The sequence below is a fragment of the Entelurus aequoreus genome, linkage group LG14, assembly GCF_033978785.1.
Source record: "Entelurus aequoreus isolate RoL-2023_Sb linkage group LG14, RoL_Eaeq_v1.1, whole genome shotgun sequence".
Lineage (NCBI taxonomy): Eukaryota > Metazoa > Chordata > Actinopteri > Syngnathiformes > Syngnathidae > Entelurus > Entelurus aequoreus.
In genome coordinates this window covers 35,994,592-36,016,624 of record NC_084744.1, presented here as the reverse complement: position 1 = coordinate 36,016,624, position 22,033 = coordinate 35,994,592, and the positions used below count along the sequence as shown (strand labels likewise).

General features: G+C 40.2%; 1 protein-coding gene across 8 annotated transcripts in view; it reads left to right on the top strand.

The window, feature by feature from the left end:
* Positions 1-22,033, top strand: part of astn1 (astrotactin 1) — a 257,745-nt gene that overhangs the window by 23,380 nt on the left and 212,332 nt on the right. For all 8 annotated transcript variants that reach the window (XM_062069739.1, XM_062069743.1, XM_062069740.1 and 5 more), the window contains exon 2: positions 21,132-21,313. In XM_062069739.1, coding sequence (XP_061925723.1) covers positions 21,132-21,313 — 182 coding nt within the window. The remainder of the gene's footprint in view (positions 1-21,131; positions 21,314-22,033) is intronic.

Below are 22,033 nucleotides of genomic sequence, written 5' to 3'. Positions count from 1 at the left end.
CACACACACACACACACACACACACACACACACACACACACTCACACACACACAGACGGTGCTAAATATGTATGGGCCTGCTTGTGATTTGTGTTGTCAATTTGGCACGCTTGTTGTCATTGTTTGTGTTGGATTTGTGAGGCTGCTGTGTGCTAACTGATGCAATGTCTGCTTCCTGAGGAGGAAGACAGAGCAGCTGTCCTTGCAGCTGAAGATGGGGAATGGATTTTTTCTCCTCCTAATCCACACTTTCTAGCCCAGTCGCTTGCATCCTTGCTTGCCCTCGCAGCGTTAGAGACAAACGTCTTCAGTCGTTAGAGAGAAACATGTTCACAGTCGCGGGATGCACAGCTAAATATTGCTGCAGGCAACACCAGGACTTGATGTGGGACACTTGAGGGGCCCCACATAGCACTAATAACATGACAGAAGAAGACACTTGAGGGCCCCACATAGCACTAATAACATGACAGAAGGGGCCCCACATAGCACTAATAACATGACAGAAGGGGCCCCACATAGCACTAATAACATGACAGAAGAAGACACTTGAGGGGCCCCACATAGCACTAAAAACATGACAGAAGGGGCCCCACATAGCACTAATAACATGACAGAAGGGGCCCCACATAGCACTAATAACATGACAGAAGGGGCCCCACATAGCACTAATAACATGACAGAAGAAGACACTTGAGGGTCCCCACATAGCACTAATAACATGACAGAAGGGGCCCCACATAGCACTAATAACATGACACCATGTACACAGTCCTTGTCTTCAATCCACGCACCAACAATCCTCCTCAGGAAAGCATTAATTAGTGCAGATGAAGTTTTCATCAAGCTAACAGGAAGTGGACACGCTAACAGGAAGTGGACACGCAAACAAGCAATTAGCAAGAAGACGCCTGCAGTTAAAGCACAAGAAGTTGATGTTAGCAACGCTTCACTAAATCCTCATCACACAGCTGACTTTAATGCACATTGTTGTTCTTTTTAGCCAAATAATATCATTGATCTAACATCATTATTTATCACTTTAGAATATCATTGATCTAACATCATTATTAATCACTTTAGAATATCATTGATCTAACATCATTAATCATCACTTTAGAATATCATTGATCTAACATCATTAATCATCACTTTAGAATATCATTGATCTAACATCATTATTTATCACTTTAGAATATCATTGATCTAACATCATTATTAATCACTTTAGAATATCATTGATCTAACATCATTAATCATCACTTTAGAATATCATTGATCTAACATCATTAATCATCACTTTAGAATATCATTGATCTAACATCATTATTAATCACTTTAGAATATCATTGATCTAACATCATTATTAATCACTTTAGAATATCATTGATCTAACATCATTATTTATCACTTTAGAATATCATTGATCTAACATCATTATTAATCACTTTAGAATATCATTGATCTAACATCATTATTAATCACTTTAGAATATCATTTATCTAACATCATTAATCATCACTTTAGAATATCATTGATCTAACATCATTAATCATCACTTTAGAATATCATTGATCTAACATCATTATTTATCACTTTAGAATATCATTGATCTAACATCATTATTTATCACTTTAGAATATCATTGATCTAACATCATTATTAATCACTTTAGAATATCATTGATCTAACATCATTATTTATCACTTTAGAATATCATTGATCTAACATCATTATTAATCACTTTAGAATATCATTGATCTGACATCATTATTAATCACTTTAGAATATCATTGATCTAACATCATTATTTATCACTTTAGAATATCATTGATCTAACATCATTATTTATCACTTTAGAATATCATTGATCTAACATCATTATTTATCACTTTAGAATATCATTGATCTAACATCATTATTAATCACTTTAGAATATCATTGATCTAACATCATTATTAATCACTTTAAAATATCATTGATCTAACATCATTATTTATGACTTTAGAATATCATTGATCTAACATCATTAATCATCACTTTAGAATATCATTGATCTAACATCATTAATCATCACTTTAGAATATAATTGATCTAACATCATTATTAATCACTTTAGAATATCATTGATCTAACATCATTATTAATCACTTTAAAATATCATTGATCTAACATCATTATTTATCACTTTAGAATATCATTGATCTAACATCATTAATCATCACTTTAGAATATCATCGATCTAACATCATTAATCATCACTTTAGAATATCATTGATCTAACATCATTATTTATCACTTTAGAATATCATTGATCTAACATCATTATTTATCACTTTAGAATATCATTGATCTAACATCATTATTAATCACTTTAGAATATCATTGATCTAACATCATTATTTATCACTTTAGAATATCATTGATCTAACATCATTATTTATCACTTTAGAATATCATTGATCTAACATCATTATTTATCATTTTTTAACCCGCACATGTCTCCATCCATCCATTTTCTACCGCTTGTCCTTTTTGGGGTGACGGGGGGGTCGCTGGAGCCTATCTCAGCTACAATCGGGCGGAAGGCGGGGTACACCCTGGACAAGTCGCCACCTCATCGCAGCCCGCACATGTCTCTTTAGTTTGATTTATGATTTCATATTTTGATGTTGTGTGTCATCATGTCTCCTCACTCACTCACTCACTCACTCACTCACTCACTCACTCACTCACTCACTCACACGTTCATATTTCACTGTCAATTAAACATTGCCTCATTGTCACATCTTCATCCTCATGCTGCTTGATAAGCAGGCTGATCATTAACACTAATTAGTGCTCCTGATTGGGAACATCCATGCTGCTCACTGGGATGGAAAGGCCAGCGATCGCTGCTGGTCACATGGTCACATGGTCACATTTCAACATGATCACATTTGTATATGTCACATAGTCAATATGTTCACTTAATCACATTTGAAGATGAGCACATGATCATTTGTAAATAAGATCAGGTTTGCCAAAAGAGTAATTGAGTTAATAGCAGACTCACTGAACAAAAAGTAATGAACGCGTCATTTAGAAAAACAAAAAACAAAATAAACTAGCTGGCATATGCAGTTGAAAGAGGTTTCATGAAAGCAGAGTGTGTGCCTTTAAAAGCTTGCTAAGTGACACGTGGCGCCGTACAGAGCAACATTAGCTCGGGTGTGTTCGTTAGCTCTTGCTGGACTGTTAAATATTTTCACTGGATTGTGTTAATAAATAGATGGAGTGTGCTTCCATGGCTGTAGTCTCATTGTCCACAAATGGGTTCTTGTAGAGTTGCAAGTTTGTCTCTTCAATCATGGATTAGTTGTCGGTTGCTCCCATGTCGTTGTAGTAGTACTAGCGTGTTGTTTGCTGTGTGATGTTGCCTCTTCCTGTTCGCTTCATTTCACTCTTTCATTTGTCAAAAGTCACTTCCTGTGCTTCTGTCTGCTTGACATGAATCCAAAGTAGCGTCTGTAAATCATGCGCTCACCCTTTAGAGCACAGCTGTAACTTCCTGCCACTAAACCTGCAGAAAATAGTTCTTTTCAGCTTTATTGATATTTAAATATCAATAGTAAAATACAGTTGTCCTCCCTAAAATGAAGTACTATTTGAAAGACAATATATTTAAAGGCCTACTGAAAGCCACTACTAGCGACCACGCAGTCTGATAGTTTATATATCAATGATGAAATCTTAACATTGCAACACATGCCAATACGGCCGGGTTAACTTATAAAGTGACATTTTAAATGTCCCGGGGAACTTCCGGTTCAAAACGCCTCTGAGGATGACGTATGCGCGTGACATAGCCCGGGGAACACGGGTATGCCTTCCACATTGAAGCCAATACGAAATAACTGTTTTCATCTCATTCTGGGTGTATTCTGGACATCTGTGTTGGTGAATCTGTTGCAATTATGTTCATTGCATTATGGAGAAAGAAGCTGAGCAAGCAAAGAAGAAAGTTGTCGGTGCGAAGCGGACGTATTTTGCGAAAGAAGTCAGCAGCAACACAACACAGCCGGCGCTTCTTTGTTTACATTCCCGAAAGATGCAGTCAAGATGGAAGAACTCGGATAACAGAGACTCTAACCAGGAGGACTTTTGACTTGGATACACAGACGCCTGTAGAGAACTGGGACAACACAGACTCTTACCAGGATTACTTTGATTTGGATGACAAAGACGCAGACGTGCTACCGTGAGTATGCAGCTTTGGCTTCCAAACATTTGATCGCTTGACCGTACGTGCGCGTCACGTACGTAACTTTGTTTAAATATATAAGCTTTATGAACCTTGGGTTAGGTTAACGGTCTTTTGGGCTGAGTGATTGTGTGTGTTGATCAGGTGTTTGAATTGTATTGGCGTGTTCTATGGAGCTAGGAGCTAGCAGAGGAGCTAGGAGCTAGCATAACAAACACGTAGGTGTTTTTATGCAAGATTAATTTGTGGCATATTAAATATAAGCCTGGTTGTGTTGTGGCTAATAGAGTATATATATGTCTTGTGTTTATTTACTGTTTTAGTCATTCCCAGCTGAATACCAGGTACCGTGAGTAGCAGCTGCGCTTCCAAACATTTGATCGCTTGACCGTACGTGCGCGTCACGTACGTTACTTTGTTTAAATATATAAGCTTTATGAACCTTGGGTTGGGTGAACGGTCTTTTGGGCTGAGTGATTGTGTGTGTTGTGCAGGTGTTTGAATTGGATTGGCGCCTTATATGGAGCTAGGAGCTAGGAGCTAGCATAGGAGCTAGGAGCTAACATAACAAACACTTAGGTGTTTTTATGCAGGATTAATTTGTGGCATATTAAATATAAGCCTGGTTGTGTTGTGGCTAATAGAGTATATATATGTCTTGTGTTTATTTACTGTTGTAGTCATTCCCAGCTGAATATCAGGTCACCCCCGCCTCTCACAGCATCTTCCCTATCTGAATAGCTTCCAATGCCCTCTAGTCCTTCACTTTCACTTTCCTCATCCACAAATCTTTCATCCTCGCTCAAATTAATGGGGAAATAGTCGCTTTCTCAGTCCGAATCTCTCTCACTTCATGCGGCCATCATTGTAAACAATAGGGAACTTTGCGTATATGTTCAATTGACTACGTCACGGTACTTCCGGTAGGGGCAAGCCTTTTTTTTATCAGATACCAAAAGTTGCGATCTTTATCGTCGTTGTTCTATACTAAATCCTTTCAGCAAAAATATGGCAATATCGCGAAATGATCAAGTATGACACATAGAATAGATCTGCTATCCCCGTTTAATTAAAAAAAAATTAATTTCAGTAGGCCTTTAAATATCAATAGTAAAATACAGTTGTCCTCCCTAAATTGAAGTACTATTTGAAAGAAAATATATTTAAACATCAATAGTAAAATACAGTTGTCCTCCCTAAAATAAAGTACTATTTGAAAGACAATATATTTAAATATCAATAGTAAAATACAGTTGTCCTCCCTAAAATGAAGTACTATTTGAAAGACAATATATTTAAACATCAATAGTAAAATACAGTTGTCCTCCCTAAAATGAAGTACTATTTGAAAGACAATATATTTAAATATCAATAGTAAAATACAGTTGTCCTCCCTAAATTGAAGTACTATTTGAAAGAAAATATATTTAAACATCAATAGTAAAATACAGTTGTCCTCCCTAAAATGAAGTACTATTTGAAAGAAAATATATTTAAACATCAATAGTAAAATACAGTTGTCCTCCCTAAAATGAAGTACTATTTGAAAGACAATATATTTAAATATCAATAGTAAAATACAGTTGTCCTCCCTAAATTGAAGTACTATTTGAAAGAAAATATATTTAAACATCAATAGTAAAATACAGTTGTCCTCCCTAAAATGAAATACTATTTGAAAGACAATATATTTAAATATCAATAGTAAAATACAGTTGTCCTCCCTAAAATGAAGTACTATTTGAAAGACAATATATTTAAATATCAATAGTAAAATACAGTTGTCCTCCCTAAAATGAAGTACTATTTGAAAGACAATATATTTAAACATCAATAGTAAAATACAGTTGTCCTCCCTAAATTGAAGTACTATTTGAAAGACAATATATTTTAACATCAATAGTAAAATACAGTTGTCCTCCCTAAATTGAAGTACTATTTGAAAGACAATATATTTAAATATCAATAGTAAAATACAGTTGTCCTCCCTAAATTGAAGTACTATTTGAAAGACAATATATTTAAATATCAATAGTAAAATACAGTTGTCCTCCCTAAAATGAAGTAGTATTTGAAAGACAATATATTTAAATATCAATAGTAAAATACAGTTGTCCTCCCTAAAATGAAGTACTATTTGAAAGAAAATATATTTAAATATCAATAGTAAAATACAGTTGTCCTCCCTAAAATGAAGTACTATTTGAAAGACAATATATTTAAATATCAATAGTAAAATACAGTTGTCCTCCCTAAATTGAAGTACTATTTGAAAGACAATATATTTAAATATCAATAGTAAAATACAGTTGTCCTCCCTAAATTGAAGTACTATTTGAAAGACAATATATTTAAATATCAATAATAAAATACAGTTGTCCTCCCTAAATTGAAGTACTATTTGAAAGACAATATATTTAAATATCAATAGTAAAATACAGTTGTCCTCCCTAAATTGAAGTACTATTTGAAAGACAATATATTTAAATATCAATAGTAAAATACAGTTGTCCTCCCTAAATTGAAGTACTATTTGAAATACAATATATTTAAATATCAATAGTAAAATACAGTTGTCCTCCCTAAAATGAAGTACTATTTGAAAGACAATATATTTAAACATCAATAGTAAAATACAGTTGTCCTCCCTAAAATGAAGTACTATTTGAAAGACAATATATTTAAACATCAATAGTAAAATACAGTTGTCCTCCCTAAATTGAAGTAGTATTTCAAAGAGGCTGCAAATGACAAAGTCAATGAAGCAGAAGAATGGTTGAGTTTAGTTAGCTGGCTGGAATGCAAAATTGTTCTGCTGCAGTCTGGAATGTGAAAGTGAAAGTGAAAGTAAGCAATAATAGAAACCCAGGCAGCATTTGCATAATTGTTGTGTGCTGGGATGAAAGTCGTCTGCATGAAGGAGGGAAATCATCAACTATTTGTTGACATTTAGCTGGGAACATGTTTCCATCTTCTTCTTCTTCTTCCTTCTCCTGGGCACAACAATGAAACATGTTTCATGTTGTCAAGCCAAATAGAAGCAGATTACAGGAGGATTTCTCTTTGTGACAATCTTTTTTGTCTCTCCAAGACGAGCGTGGGTGTTATTTGTGTGTGCTAGCATATGTTGTTAGCATCTTCAGCCGGATTAGCGCTCACAATTAGTCACAGCACTTTCTCACCCTTCAGTCACGTTTCTTTCCTTTTTGGTGCCATCTTGGAACACTTTCAAAAACAACATCTTTTTTCTTTTCAGTGGATTTATTCCAGGACTTTCTTCTATGCTCAGTGTTGCTGATTCCACCTTAGTACTTGATCTACTTTGACCACCGGGGATGGGTACTTTTATAGGTACTGACCCAATTCCGTGGGGACTAAAAGTACTGATTCTCATTCCAACGGTACCTTTGTTGCTCATGACGGGAACTCAGCACCTTGGCAAACACTTGGCGGGCAAACAAGCTTATTTGTAGTGGACTTCCTGTTATGATTTGTTAGATTGTGTTTGTGTTGAAGTTTTATTCTCCTGACTTGAATGTTCTGTTATGTTCTCATTGCCCTTTTTGTTACAATAATTATGTGTAAGTTATCACACAACTCTTATGCTTAAAGGCCGTTGCTATAGTTATTATCAATTGTGCTGAAGTTGTACTTTTCTATCCGTGCAAAGGGACATCGTCTCGTATTAGTGTTTGTGTCCAGACCCGGCCTGCTGACTGCCAAGGCTGAACATCGAGTACCGTGACGCAGACAAAGCAGAGACAGTGCGATATCACAAGTGTCAGCACATTTCCATTTTTGAATAATCATATATTGTGTCTAACTGGGGCTGCTGAAATTACACCCCCCCCCCCCCCCTTCCTTCAGAAGCAGCCCCAGTGATGTAACCAGGGACCACCCAAATAAATAGAGGAGCATGTGGGACTGTACCTTAGAGCAGTGGTCCCCAACCACCGGGCCGCGGCCCGGGACCGATTGGTACCGGGCCGCGCAAGAAATAAAAAAAAAAAAAATTAAAATTAAAAAAAAAAAATTAAAATAAAAAAAAATTAAATCAACATAAAAAACACAATATATACATATTGTGTATGTGTATGTCAATATAGATCAATACAGTTTGCAGGTATACAGTCCGTAAGCACACATGATTGTATTTCTTTATGGAAAAAAAAAAAAAAAAAAAAAAAAAAAAATTAAAAAATTTAAAAAAAAAAAAAAAAAATTAAATCAACATAAAAAACACAATATATATATATTGTGTATGTGTATGTCAATATAGATCAATACAGTTTGCAGGTATACAGTCCGTAAGCACAAATGATTGTATTTCTTTATGAAAACCCCCCCCCCCGGCAGAGAAGGACCACCATGAAGTGAAAATGTGCCATCAAGAATAATTCAGCTGTCACAAACCTTAGCTGACGTTGAAGCTGGCAGGTCACGGTTAAGAGAAGAACCACAACAGTTGACCAAGAAGCAATGAAGGACGCACGTTTACTGTCAACACTACAACGCTAGCTTGAAGTCTGCAGTACATTGTTGTGGTCTGCAGTACTTTGGAACGTTGCTGTGGTCTGCATTACTTTGGAACATTGTTGTGATCTGCAGTACTTTGGATCGTTATTGTGGTCTGCATTACTTTGGAACATTGTTTTAGTCTGCAGTACTTTGGAACATTGTTGTGGTCTGCAGTACTTTGGAACATTGTTGTGGTCTGCAGTACTTTGGAACATTTTTGTGGTCTGCAGTACTTTGGAACATTGTTGTGGTCTGCAGTACTTTGGAAGATTGTTGTGGTCTGCAGTACTTTGGAACATTGTTGTGGTCTGCAGTACTTTGGAAGATTGTTGTGGTCTGCAGTACTTTGGAAGATTGTTGTGGTCTGCAGTACTTTGGAACATTGTTGTGGTCTTCAGTACTTTGGAACGTTGTTGTGGTCTGCAGTACTTTGGAAGATTGTTGTGGTCTGCAGTACTTTGGAACATTGTTGTGGTCTCCAGTACTTTGGAACATTGTTGTGGTCTGCAGTACTTTGGAACATTTTTGTGGTCTGCAGTACTTTGGAACATTGTTGTGGTCTGCAGTACTTTGGAACATTGTTGTGGTCTGCAGTACTTTGGAACATTGTTGTGGTCTGCAGTACTTTGGAAGATTGTTGTGGTCTGCAGTACTTTGGAACATTGTTGTGGTCTTCAGTACTTTGGAACGTTGTTGTGGTCTGCAGTACTTTGGAAGATTGTTGTGGTCTGCAGTACTTTGGAACATTGTTGTGGTCTGCAGTACTTTGGAACATTGTTGTGGTCTCCAGTACTTTGGAACATTGTTGTGGTCTGCAGTACTTTGGAACGTTGTTGTGGTCTGCAGTACCTTGGAACATTGTTGTGGTCTGCAGTACTTTGGAACGTTGCTGTGAACTGCATTACTTTGGAACATTGTTGTGATCTGCAGTACCTTGGAACATTGTTGTGGTCTGCAGTACTTTGGAACGTTGCTGTGGTCTGCATTACTTTGGAACATTGTTGTGATCTGCAGTACTTTGGATCGTTATTGTGGTCTGCATTACTTTGGAACGTTGTTTTAGTCTGCAGTACTTTGGAACATTGTTGTGGTCTGCAGTACTTTGGAACATTGTTGTGGTCTGCAGTACTTTGGAACATTGTTGTGGTCTGCAGTACTTTGGAATGTTGTTGTGGTCTGAAGTACTTTGGAACATTGTTGTGGTCTGCAGTACTTTGGAACATTGTTGTGGTCTGCAGTACTTTGGAACATTGTTGTGCTCTGCAGTACTTTGGAAGATTGTTGTGGTCTGCAGTACTTTGGAACATTGTTGTGGTCTGCATTACTTTGGAACATTGTTGTGGTCTGCAGTACTTTGGAACGTTGTTGTGGTCTACAGTACTTTGGAATATTGTTGTGGTCTGCAGTACTTTGGAACATTGTTGTGGTCTGCAGTACTTTGGAACATTGTTGTGGTCTGCAGTACTTTGGAACATTGTTGTGGTCTGCAGTACTTTGGAAGATTGTTGTGGTCTGCAGTACTTTGGAACGTTGTTGTGGTCTGCAGTACTTTGGAAGATTGTTGTGGTCTGCAGTACTTTGGAACATTGTTGTGGTCTGCAGTACTTTGGAACATTGTTGTGGTCTGTAGTACTTTGGAAGATTGTTGTGGTCTGCAGTACTTTGGAACGTTGTTGTGGTCTGCAGTACTTTGGAACGTTGCTGTGGTCTGCATTACTTTGGAACATTGTTGTGATCTGCAGTACCTTGGAACATTGTTGTGGTCTGCAGTACTTTGGAACGTTGCTGTGGTCAGCATTACTTTGGAACATTGTTGTGGTCTGCAGTACTTTGGAAGATTGTTGTGGTCTGCAGTACTTTGGAACATTGTTGTGGTCTGCAGTACTTTGGAACGTTGTTGTGGTCTGCAGTACTTTGGAAGATTGTTGTGGTCTGCAGTACTTTGGAACATTGTTGTGGTCTGCAGTACTTTGGAACATTGTTGTGGTCTGCAGTACTTTGGAACATTGTTGTGGTCTGCAGTACTTTGGAACGTTGTTGTGGTCTGCAGTACTTTGGAACGTTGTTGTGGTCTGCAGTACCTTGGAACATTGTTGTGGTCTGCAGTACTTTGGAAGATTGTTTTGGTCTGCAGTACTTTGGAACATTGTTGTGGTCTGCAGTACTTTGGAACATTGTTGTGGTCTGCAGTACTTTGGAACATTGTTGTGGTCTGCAGTACTTTGGAAGATTGTTGTGGTCTGCAGTACTTTGGAACATTGTTGTGGTCTGCAGTACTTTGGAACTTTGTTGTGGTCTGCAGTACTTTGGAACGTTGTTGTGGTCTGCAGTACTTTGGAACATTGTTGTGGTCTGCAGTACTTTGGAACATTGTTGTGGTCTCCAGTACTTTGGAACATTGTTGTGGTCTGCAGTACTTTGGAACGTTGTTGTGGTCTGCAGTACTTTGGAACGTTGTTGTGGTCTGCAGTACCTTGGAAGATTGTTGTGGTCTGCGGTACTTTGGAAGATTGTTGTGGTCTGCAGTACTTTGGAACATTGTTGTGGTCTGCAGTACTTTGGAACATTGTTGTGGTCTCCAGTACTTTGGAACATTGTTATGGTCTGCAGTACTTTGGAACGTTGTTGTGGTCTGCAGTACTTTGGAACATTGTTGTGGTCTGCAGTACTTTGGAACGTTGTTGTGGTCTGCAGTACCTTGGAACATTGTTGTGGTCTGCAGTACTTTGGAAGATTGTTTTGGTCTGCAGTACTTTGGAACATTGTTGTGGTCTGCAGTACTTTGGAACATTGTTGTGGTCTGCAGTACTTTGGAACATTGTTGTGGTCTGCAGTACTTTGGAACATTGTTGTGGTCTGCAGTACTTTGGAACATTGTTGTGGTCTGCAGTACTTTGGAACATTGTTGTGGTCCGCAGTACTTTGGAACATTGTTGTGGTCTGCAGTACTTTGGAACGTTGTTGTGGTCTGCAGTACTTTGGAACATTGTTGTGGTCTGCAGTACTTTGGAACATTGTTGTGGTCTGCAGTACTTTGGAACGTTGTTGTGGTCTGCAGTACTTTGGAAGATTGTTGTGGTCTGCAGTACTCTGGAACATTGTTGTGGTCTGCAGTACTTTGGAACATTGTTGTGGTCTCCAGTACTTTGGAACATTGTTGTGGTCTGCAGTACTTTGGAACGTTGTTGTGGTCTGCAGTACTTTGGAACATTGTTTTGGTCTGCAGTACTTTGGAACATTGTTGTGGTCTGCAGTACCTTGGAACATTGTTGTGGTCTGCAGTACTTTGGAAGATTGTTGTGGTCTGCAGTACTTTGGAAGATTGTTGTGGTCTGCAGTACTTTGGAAGATTGTTGTGGTCTGCAGTACTTTGGAACATTGTTGTGGTCTGCAGTACTTTGGAACATTGTTGTGGTCTGCAGTACTTTGGAACATTGTTGTGGTCTGCAGTACTTTGGAACATTGTTGTGGTCTGCAGTACTTTGGAACATTGTTGTGGTCTGCAGTACTTTGGAACGTTGTTGTGGTTTGCAGTACTTTGGAACATTGTTGTGGTCTGCAGTACTTTGGAACGTTGTTGTGGTCTGCAGTACCTTGGAACATTGTTGTGGTCTGCAGTACTTTGGAAGATTGTTGTGGTCTGCAGTACTTTGGAACATTGTTGTGGTCTGCAGTACTTTGGAACATTGTTGTGATCTGCAGTACTTTGGAACATTGTTGTGGTCTGCAGTACTTTGGAACATTGTTGTGGTCTGCAGTACTTTGGAACATTGTTGTGGTCTGCAGTACTTTGGAACATTGTTGTGGTCTGCAGTACTTTGGAACATTGTTGTGGTCTGCAGTACTTTGGAAGATTGTTGTGGTCTGCAGTACTTTGGAACGTTGTTGTGGTCTGCAGTACTTTGGAAGATTGTTGTGGTCTGCAGTACTTTGGAACATTGTTGTGGTCTGCAGTACTTTGGAACATTGTTGTGGTCTGTAGTATTTTGGAAGATTGTTGTGGTCTGCAGTACTTTGGAACGTTGTTGTGGTCTGCAGTACTTTGGAACGTTGTATAATAACAATATCGCTAATACTTGCTAATATTCAGGTCACCACATGTAAATGAAGTTTTGTTGGCACTTTTTGGATGTTTTTTTGGAGTGATTAAGGGGCAAAATGGCTGACTCTCATTAGCATCATGGCTAGCTACCAAGAACAAAACGGTTTTTACAAACTAGAATGCATAAGAAAAGTAAAACATATTTTTATCTTATGTTAGGATTGTGACCCACAGACAAAATTCCCCAAAAACTGCAGTTCCTCTTTAAAAAGAGTCTTCAATCAGACCCTGAGGTTTACCCACAAAAGCTGCTTTCTCTAAAGCGTACCTTTATCTAAGAAAACAGTCAAAAGCTGCAGGGGAGATGTAGAGTCAACATTAGTTGTGAATCCAATCAGGCGAAGGTTGTTTGCATGATTTAATTATGCATGAAGAGCCGACATCTTCCAAGTCGTGTAAACGTCAGCGCCAGAAGGCAGGGTTTGTGAAAGTGAAAGTGAAAGTAAGTTAGAAGGGGAGACACAAAGTCGGCGTGAAGAAGATGAAACACAGACGAGCTGATGGACGTCCATGGAGAGCACAGCTTGTTCCTGCTCCGTTTATTATGATGACTATCGCTCCGCACTTGGAATATTGCAGCACTTATGGAAAATCACCTTCAATTTGCTGCCAGACAGCCTTGAATCCCTGCAGATAGAACATGGTCTTATCAAACTGCCTGTGAGATGTTTGAATCCCTGCAGATAGAACATGGTCTTATCAAACTGCCTGTGAGATGTTTGAATCCCTGCAGATAGAACATGGTCTTATCAAACTGCCCGTAAAAGGTTTGAATCCCTGCAGATAGAACATGGTCTTATCAAACTGCCTGTGAGATGTTTGAATCCCTGCAGATAGAACATGCTCTTATCAAACTGCCCGTAAAAGGTTTGAATCCCTGCAGATAGAACATGGTCTTATCAAACTGCCTGTGAGATGTTTGGGGGGGGTGTTGGCCTTGGTCGGGGGTGGGGGGCGGGCGTGGTTGGGGCGGGGGGGGCGTGGTTAGGGGCGTGGTTAAGACGAGAGTATATTTACAGCTAGAATTCACCAACTCAAGTATTTCATATATATATATATATATATATATATATATATATATATATATATATATATATATATATATATATATATATATATTTTTTTTTTTTTATATATATATATATATATAAATAAAAGAAATACTTGAATTTTAGTGTTCGTTTATTTACACATATACACACACACACACACACAACACTCATCTACTCATTGTTGTACTTGAAAGTACAATGCTTTGTTAAGGGTTGAATTGTCCATCCTCTTTCTATTCTCTGTCACTATTTTTCTAACCATGCTGAACACCCTCTCTGATGATGCATTGCTGTGTGGCACGCACAAAAGTGCTTTCATCAAATGCACGAGAGTGTGGAATCTTCCATCTCTCCCTAGCATGGCCCAAAACCGGTCAATCCTTGCTTCCTGGGGAAGATCTTCCCTGGCAAGCAATTGGTACTCCAGTACTTGTACCCTGAGGCTGGTCAGGTCCAATCGCAGCTGCGGCAGACTTTTTTTTGGGGGGGCGTGGCCTCCAACTCCGGCGGAATACCGGGAGTTTGTCGGGAGAAAATCTCTGTCGGGAGGTTGTCGGGAGAGGCGCTGAATATCGGGATTCTCCCGCTAAAAACGGGAGGGTTGGCAAGTATGTGTTCAGTCTTCATGGTCATTTAGCACGTTGAGCAATGATGACATCATAGGAGAGCCCAGTGCTCAACCAATAGGAACTCACCGTCACATTTGCATAATTCGCCACGATGCATGCATGTTTTTAAAAGTTCTTCATCAGAGCTTTTTACTCCGAGTAACACCATGACACACGGCGTGGCGAAGTTGGTAGAGTGGCCGGGCCAGCAATCGGAGGGTTGCTGGTTACTGGGGTTCAATCCCCACCTTCTACCATCCTAGTCACGTCCGTTGTGTCCTTGGGCAAGACACTTCACCCTTGCTCCTGATGGCTGCTGGTTAGCGCCTTGCATGGCAGCTCCCCCATCAGTGAGTGAATGTGTGTGTGAATGGGTGAATGTGGAAATACTGTCAAAGCGCTTTGAGTACCTTGAAGGTAGAAAAGCGCTATACAAGTATAACCCATTTAATTTTTATTTATAATTAATTTGTTTACACACGCCAGGAGCTGTTTGTTTGTTTGTTTGTTTACACACGCCAGGAGCTGTTTGTTTGTTTCTTTACACACGCCAGGAGCTCTTTGTGCTCTCCTTGCCAGCGCTATGGGGAGGACATTCCCGTGGAACTACGGAAAAAGCGCCGGGAATGCGGTGCCGGCACAAAGATGAAGGAGCGCAGAAGGAAATTTAAGCCTGCAACTCCCTCCGTCCTCATGGGGAACTTGCGGTATTTGGTTAATAAAATGGACAAATTGTTCAGGCTCGTCCGAACTCAAAAGGAGTACGCCGTGTGCAGTATCATGTGCTTTACGGAGACCAGCTAAAGGTGCTGCTGGATGAAAAGAAGCTAGCCTTCAGATCTGGTGATCGGGATGAGTTGAGGAGGATTCAGTAGCAGCTTAAAGTTCAGCTGCGAGAAGGGAAAGATGCCTACAGGAGGAAGCTTGAGGCTAAGCTCCAACAGAACAACACTCGTGATGTTTGGAAGGGCATGAAAGCCATCACAGGCTTCAACAACAAAGCCTAACTGCTGGATGGGGGTGTAGATTGAGCCAACCAGCTGAATTTGTTTTTCAATACATTTAGCAACGCACCCCTTACTGGCCCTCCCCCCACTACTCCTGTCCTCACACCTCCCCTGAACTTCAATACACAAACTCCTTCTCTGTTACCTGCCACTGCTGTTTCTCATCACCCCCACTTCCACCCCCACTGTGAAAGCCAGCCCGGTGTGTCTGACACCTGCCCATGTGAGACAACAGCTGGAGAGAGTCAACCCAGCCAAGTCAGCAGGCCCTGACTGAGTCAACCCCTGGGTCCTGAAGACTTGTGCTGCTCAGCTAACTGAGATCCTGCACTTCATCTTCAACCTGAGTCTAAAGTTAGAAAGGATACCAGCACTATGGAAAACATCCTGCATGGTGCCGGTGCCCAAGAATCCCATCCCATCGGGCTTGAACGACTTTAGACCTGTTGCCCTGACGTCCCAGGTCATGAGGGTCCTCGAGAGACTTGTGCTGGATCAGCTGAGACCCCTGGTGGCTCCTTCCCTGGATCCTCTACAGTTTGCATATCAGCCCCATGTAGGAGTGGATGATGCTGTTATCTACCTGCTGCATCATGCTCACTCTCACCTGGATGGTGGGAAGGGCTCTGTGAGGATCATGGTCTTTGATTTCTCCAGTGCCTTTAACACCATTCAGCCAATTCTGATGAGTGACAAGTATGGGTGTCAGTTCATCCATTGTCTCCTGGATCACTGATTACTTGTCTAACAGGCCCCAGTTTTTGCGACTAGGAAGCTCCCGGTCGGATACTGTGGTCAGGGGACTGTCCTGTCTACTTTCCTGTTTACCCTGTACACCTCAGACTTCCAGTATAGTTCCAGGTCCTGCCACCTGCAGAAATACTCTAATGACTCTGCTGTGGTCGGGTGTATCAGAAAGGGACAGGAATTGGAGTACAGGACACTGATCGCTGACTTTGTGGAGTTGTCTCAGGCGAACCATCTGCTCCTTAATGTGGACAAGACCAATGAGCTGGTCATTGACTTCAAGAAGAGAGTGACCCCTGTGGATCCCATTAACATCCACGGCCGGGAGGTGGCAGTAGTGGGGCAGTACAAGTACCTGGGAGTCCACTTCAACAGCAGACTGGACTGAAAGGACAACTGCAAAGCTGTATACAAGAAGGACATGAGCAGATTCTTTTTCCTGCAGGAAGCTTAGGTCCTTTTATCAGTCTGTTGTGGCCAGTGCCCTGTACTTTGCAGTGGTTTGTTGGAGGAGCAGCACCAGCAAAAGGGACTTCAACCGGATTGACAAACTGATCAAGAAAGCCGGCCAAACTATTGTTACGCAGTTGGAGGAGTTTGTGTCAGTGAGGGACAGGAGGACACTGGACAAAGTGTTTGTGTCAGTGAGGGACAGGAGGACAAAGTGTTTGTGTCAGTGAGGGACAGGAGGACAAAGTGTTTGTGTCAGTGAGGGACAGGAGGACAAAGTGTTTGTGTCAGTGAGGGACAGGAGGACAAAGTGTTTGTGTCAGTGAGGGACAGGAGGACAAAGTGTTTGTGTCAATGAGGGACAGGAGGACAAAGCTGTTGAATTGGGGGTCGTGTGGATCCCAGAACGCAGAGACAGTTTGTGGTTGGCAAAAAGTCTTAGGAGGAAACACAACAAACAAAAGGTGAGAACACCATGGACAATGACAAAGGAAACCAAAATACCAAAATTAGGCAGAAGGACAAAGACTCTATTCTGCAGCTACGTTGAAGATGTTGCCGTGGCAACCAAGTGCCAAGTTCAGGCGACAAGTAGCTGGACCAGATTAGTTAAAAAAGAGACATGAAAGTTCCACCCCTTGCCATTACCTTCTGCTCATCCGACCTCTGTGGCAGGAAACATTGCACCACAAGAACCTCAAGTCCAAAAGAGAATGTTATGATCCGTTGCCCGGATCATGTTTTGTTAGTTTGACGACCTCAGTTCTGTTTTAGTTGCCATGACTGCAGATTAGGTTCACCTGCCTCTGATTAGTGTTCGGGACGCTCACCTGCTCCTGGGCACTAATCAGAGAGCTACTTATTCCCGTTTCTTGCCACAATTAGTCTGGCTTCCTTGTTTGCACTACGCAATATTTAATGACGTCTATTTTCGACTCCTATGCCTGTTTGTATGCTAAGCATTCGCGCTAGCATTTTCCTTAGCTTTTCCTCCCGAGTTATTGGCACAATTGTTTTGTTTTTCTGCTTTTCCTGCATGATTTATGCAAATAAATCATTGTCTCACCTGCACATTGCCTTCGGAGTTTCCTGCTGCATCTTGGGAGAACGACCCGCGGACAACCATGCGACCACGTCATTACAGAGAACCCTCAAAGACATTTGTCAACAAGTGCAGCTCCCTCTGACCCAGGGTTTTTGGGCATGGAAAAGGACTTTTGGAAGTGCAGTTCACCGCCTGAATATGTCACCGCAAGAGGAGCGTCGTCTTCCACCTGCCTGGACCAAAGTCAGCTGAGCAAGCAGAGCCAATCAGAGGCCCCTGCGTCAGCAGGTCTTGTCGTGGTGTGGCAGCGACCCTCAATCAGGTTTTGTCGTTGTGTTTGCAGCGACTCCTCAAGCAGGTCTTGCTGTGGTGTGGCAGCCACCCTCAAGCAGGTCTTGCCGTGGTGTGGCAGTGACCCTCAAACAAGTCTTGTCGTGGTGTGGCAGCGACCCTCAAGCAGGTCTTGTCGTGGTGTGGCAGTGAACCTCAAGTAGGTCTTGTCGTGGTGTGGTAGTGACCCTCAAGCAGGTCTTGTCGTGGTGTGGCAGTGACCCCTCAAGCGGGTCTTGTCGTGGTGTGGCAGTGACCCTCAAGCAGGTCTTGTCGTGGTGTGGCAGTGACCTTCAAGCAGGTCTTGCCGTGGTGTGGCAGTGACTGAAGAATTGTTACAGTGTACCAGAAGTCATAGAGCACACACTGCTAAAGAAATTCAAGGTATTTCCAAAGATTGCAAAGGCAGAAAATCAGTGCCTGAGAGAGATTGGCCATCTTCTGTCAGAACTTCAAGGCGCACAGGACAACAGTTTTCTACCCGGTCTTGGTCATCTAAGCCAGCACGTGGTCTCAATCACATTTTAGCAAAGATTCCGTTCAACCTGCAAGACAGGTGACTTACCATTCCTTCAAAGTTCAAGAAAGACCACATTTTGTGCTGTCCACTCACCCAGGTATTTAGGGACTACCCTCTACATTTAGTCTAAGGACGCAAAGAGTAACCAATCCAGTATTGTACGAGGAACTGAACCCTCAACGTTGTACCCTCTGTGGTTAGTTGTCAAGGAATATATTTAGTGACCTGAAGGACCTTTTTAAGAGGTTAAGACTTGAAATGATGCCAGCTCTGCTTTTGTCACACCCAAAACCAGAAGAAGTGAAGCAGAAGCAGCAACCTCCAATCTCTGCCAGGGAAAGTCTAGTGGAGCACCACTGACCTAGAAAAGAGTGTCCACTACACCAGGAACCAGAAACTTAGAGAAAAGAAGTTCTAGTTCTCTCCTGTCCAACATGGCTGAAGTGCTAACAAAGTGTCCCTCTAAAGCCAGCTAAGATACCACTGAAGGTCCTGTCAGGGAGCAGAACTTTGAACTCTTCTGAAACCAGAACAAACCAGAACCAGAACAAGGTCAGCACTCAGAGTCCACACACGAATTGATGTTTTTGCTTTTTTTGACTGAAATGTCATCAATGTCTGCAACACGAAATACATGACATCGTTTTTACGAATAATGATTGTTATTAAAGGAAGATCGATATTGTGATCAACTCTGTTGATACATGCTTGTTACATGCATGATACATGTTTATTACATACATGATACATGTTTATTACATACATGATACATGTTTATTACATGCATGATACATGTTTATTACATACATGATACATGTTTATTACATACATGATACATGTTTATTACATACATGATACATGTTTATTACATGCATGATACATGTTTATTACATACATGATACATGTTTATTACATGCATGATACATGTTTATTACATGCATGATACATGTTTATTACATGCATGATACATGTTTATTACATACATGATGCATGTTTATTACATACATGATACATGTTTATTACATCAAAGTGTTGTCCACATGAAGAAGGACAACATCCATATTTACATAAAAGTGATGAAGGACAACATCCATAAAAGAGGAAGGTCCCAGGAGGTGTGCAGGAATCATCTGCACGTAAACCACCATGTCCTCAAGCACTGACCATAAAATACTAGATCTGTTCCCATAAATAACTCTTACTGCCATCTTCCTGCTTGCAGTCTTCTTCTTCTTCTTCTTCTTCTTCTTCTCTAAAGTGTGGACACACGTAATCATCACATCTCTCATCTTCTACCTTCTCTAATTCTTCTTCTTCACCTAAACTGACAACATCCAAGTTGCTCCTCAGTCATGCCTATTATTACATCATATACTATGTCCTATAATATATATATTACATCATATACTATGTCCTATAATATATATATTACATCATATACTATGTCCTATAATATATATATTACATCATATACTATGTCCTATAATATATATATTACATCATATACTATGTCCTATAATATATATATATTACATCATATACTATATACAAACTCAAGACAGCCATGACATGATGTTCTTTACAAGTGTGTGTACACTTTTGACCCCGACTGTACATATATACACACAGTATATACATACACAATCTCACATACATATGTACACATATATACAAGATATTTGACTACAACATGGATCAATAAGTGGTTGTAAAATGGATCAATATGTTGCAGAGATCTCCTGGAAACTCAGAAGACATCCCTGTGGATCAATAACCAATAATCAATGGTTGTTGGTTGTCCCCCACAGAGATCTCAGGGAACTCAGAAGACATCCCTGTGGATCAATAATCAATAATCAATGGTTGTTGGTTGTCCCCCACAGAGATCTCAGGGAACTCAGAAGACATCCCTGTGGATCAATAATCAATAATCAATGGTTGTTGGTTGTCCCCCACAGAGATCTCAGGGAACTCAGAAGACATCCCTGTGGATGAATAATCAATAATCAATGGTTGTCCCCCACAGAGATCTCAGGGAACTCAGAAGACATCCCTGTGGATGAATAATCAATAATCAATGGTTGTCCTCCACAGAGATCTCAGGGAACTCAGAAGACATCCCTGTGGATGAATAATCAATAATCAATGGTTGTTGGTTGTCCCCCACAGAGATCTCAGGGAACTCAGAAGACATCCCTGTGGATGAATAATCAATAATCAATGGTTGTCCCCCACAGAGATCTCAGGGAACTCAGAAGACATCCCTGTGGATGAATAATCAATAATCAATGGTTGTCCCCCACAGAGATCTCAGGGAACTCAGAAGACATCCCTGTGGATGAATAATCAATAATCAATGGTTGTCCCCCACAGAGATCTCAGGGAACTCAGAAGACATCCCTGTGGATGAATAATCAATAATCAATGGTTGTCCCCCACAGAGATCTCAGGGAACTCAGAAGACATCCCTGTGGATGAATAATCAATAATCAATGGTTGTCCCCCACAGAGATCTCAGGGAACTCAGAAGACATCCCCCTGGTGCGTTGGAGACAACAGTGGTTGGAGAATGGAACTCTGCTCTTCCACATCCACCACCAGGATGGAAGTGTCCACCTTCTAGAACCTACTGAGGATCCTCACAACACTTCTGCCAAGGAGGAGCTGCGCATCCTGCATATCTCTGTCATGGTGCGTACATTATTATATACTCTTTCTATTCATTTTTATTACATACTATGTATGATTTTATTATTATTTTTACTATTATATACTAAGTATGATTTTATTATTATTATATACTGTTTGATATTATTATTATTATTATTATTACATACTATGTTGGATTTTATTATAATTATTATTATTATATAGTATATTTAATTGTCTTATTATTATTATATACTATATTTGATTGTATTATTAATATTATCATACACTATATTTAAATATATTATTATTATTATATGCTATATTTGATTAATAATATTATTAGTGCATTATTGGGTCGTATTGGAGGGTGAATTGGTACCCACCAGCAACTAAAACAAGAAAAACCAGGAAACAGGACTCTGGTACAACCCCCCATTCAGCAAAAATGTCAGCACGAACATCGGACACAAGTTACTTGCACTCCTAGACAAGCACTTCCCCAAAAAACATGTACTGAGGAAGATATTGAACAGGAACACCTTGAAACTTAGCTACAGCTGCATGATGAATATCTAACAAAGCATTGACTCACACAACAAAAATATTCTGAGCACTCACAGACAAGCAATCGCTAACGACTCTAACTCCACAGATAGATGCAATTGCAGACAAAGGATTACCTGCCCACTCAACAGAAACTGTTTAAAAACATCAGTTGTTTACCAAGCCAGCTTCACCCGCAAGGACAAGTCAAACACA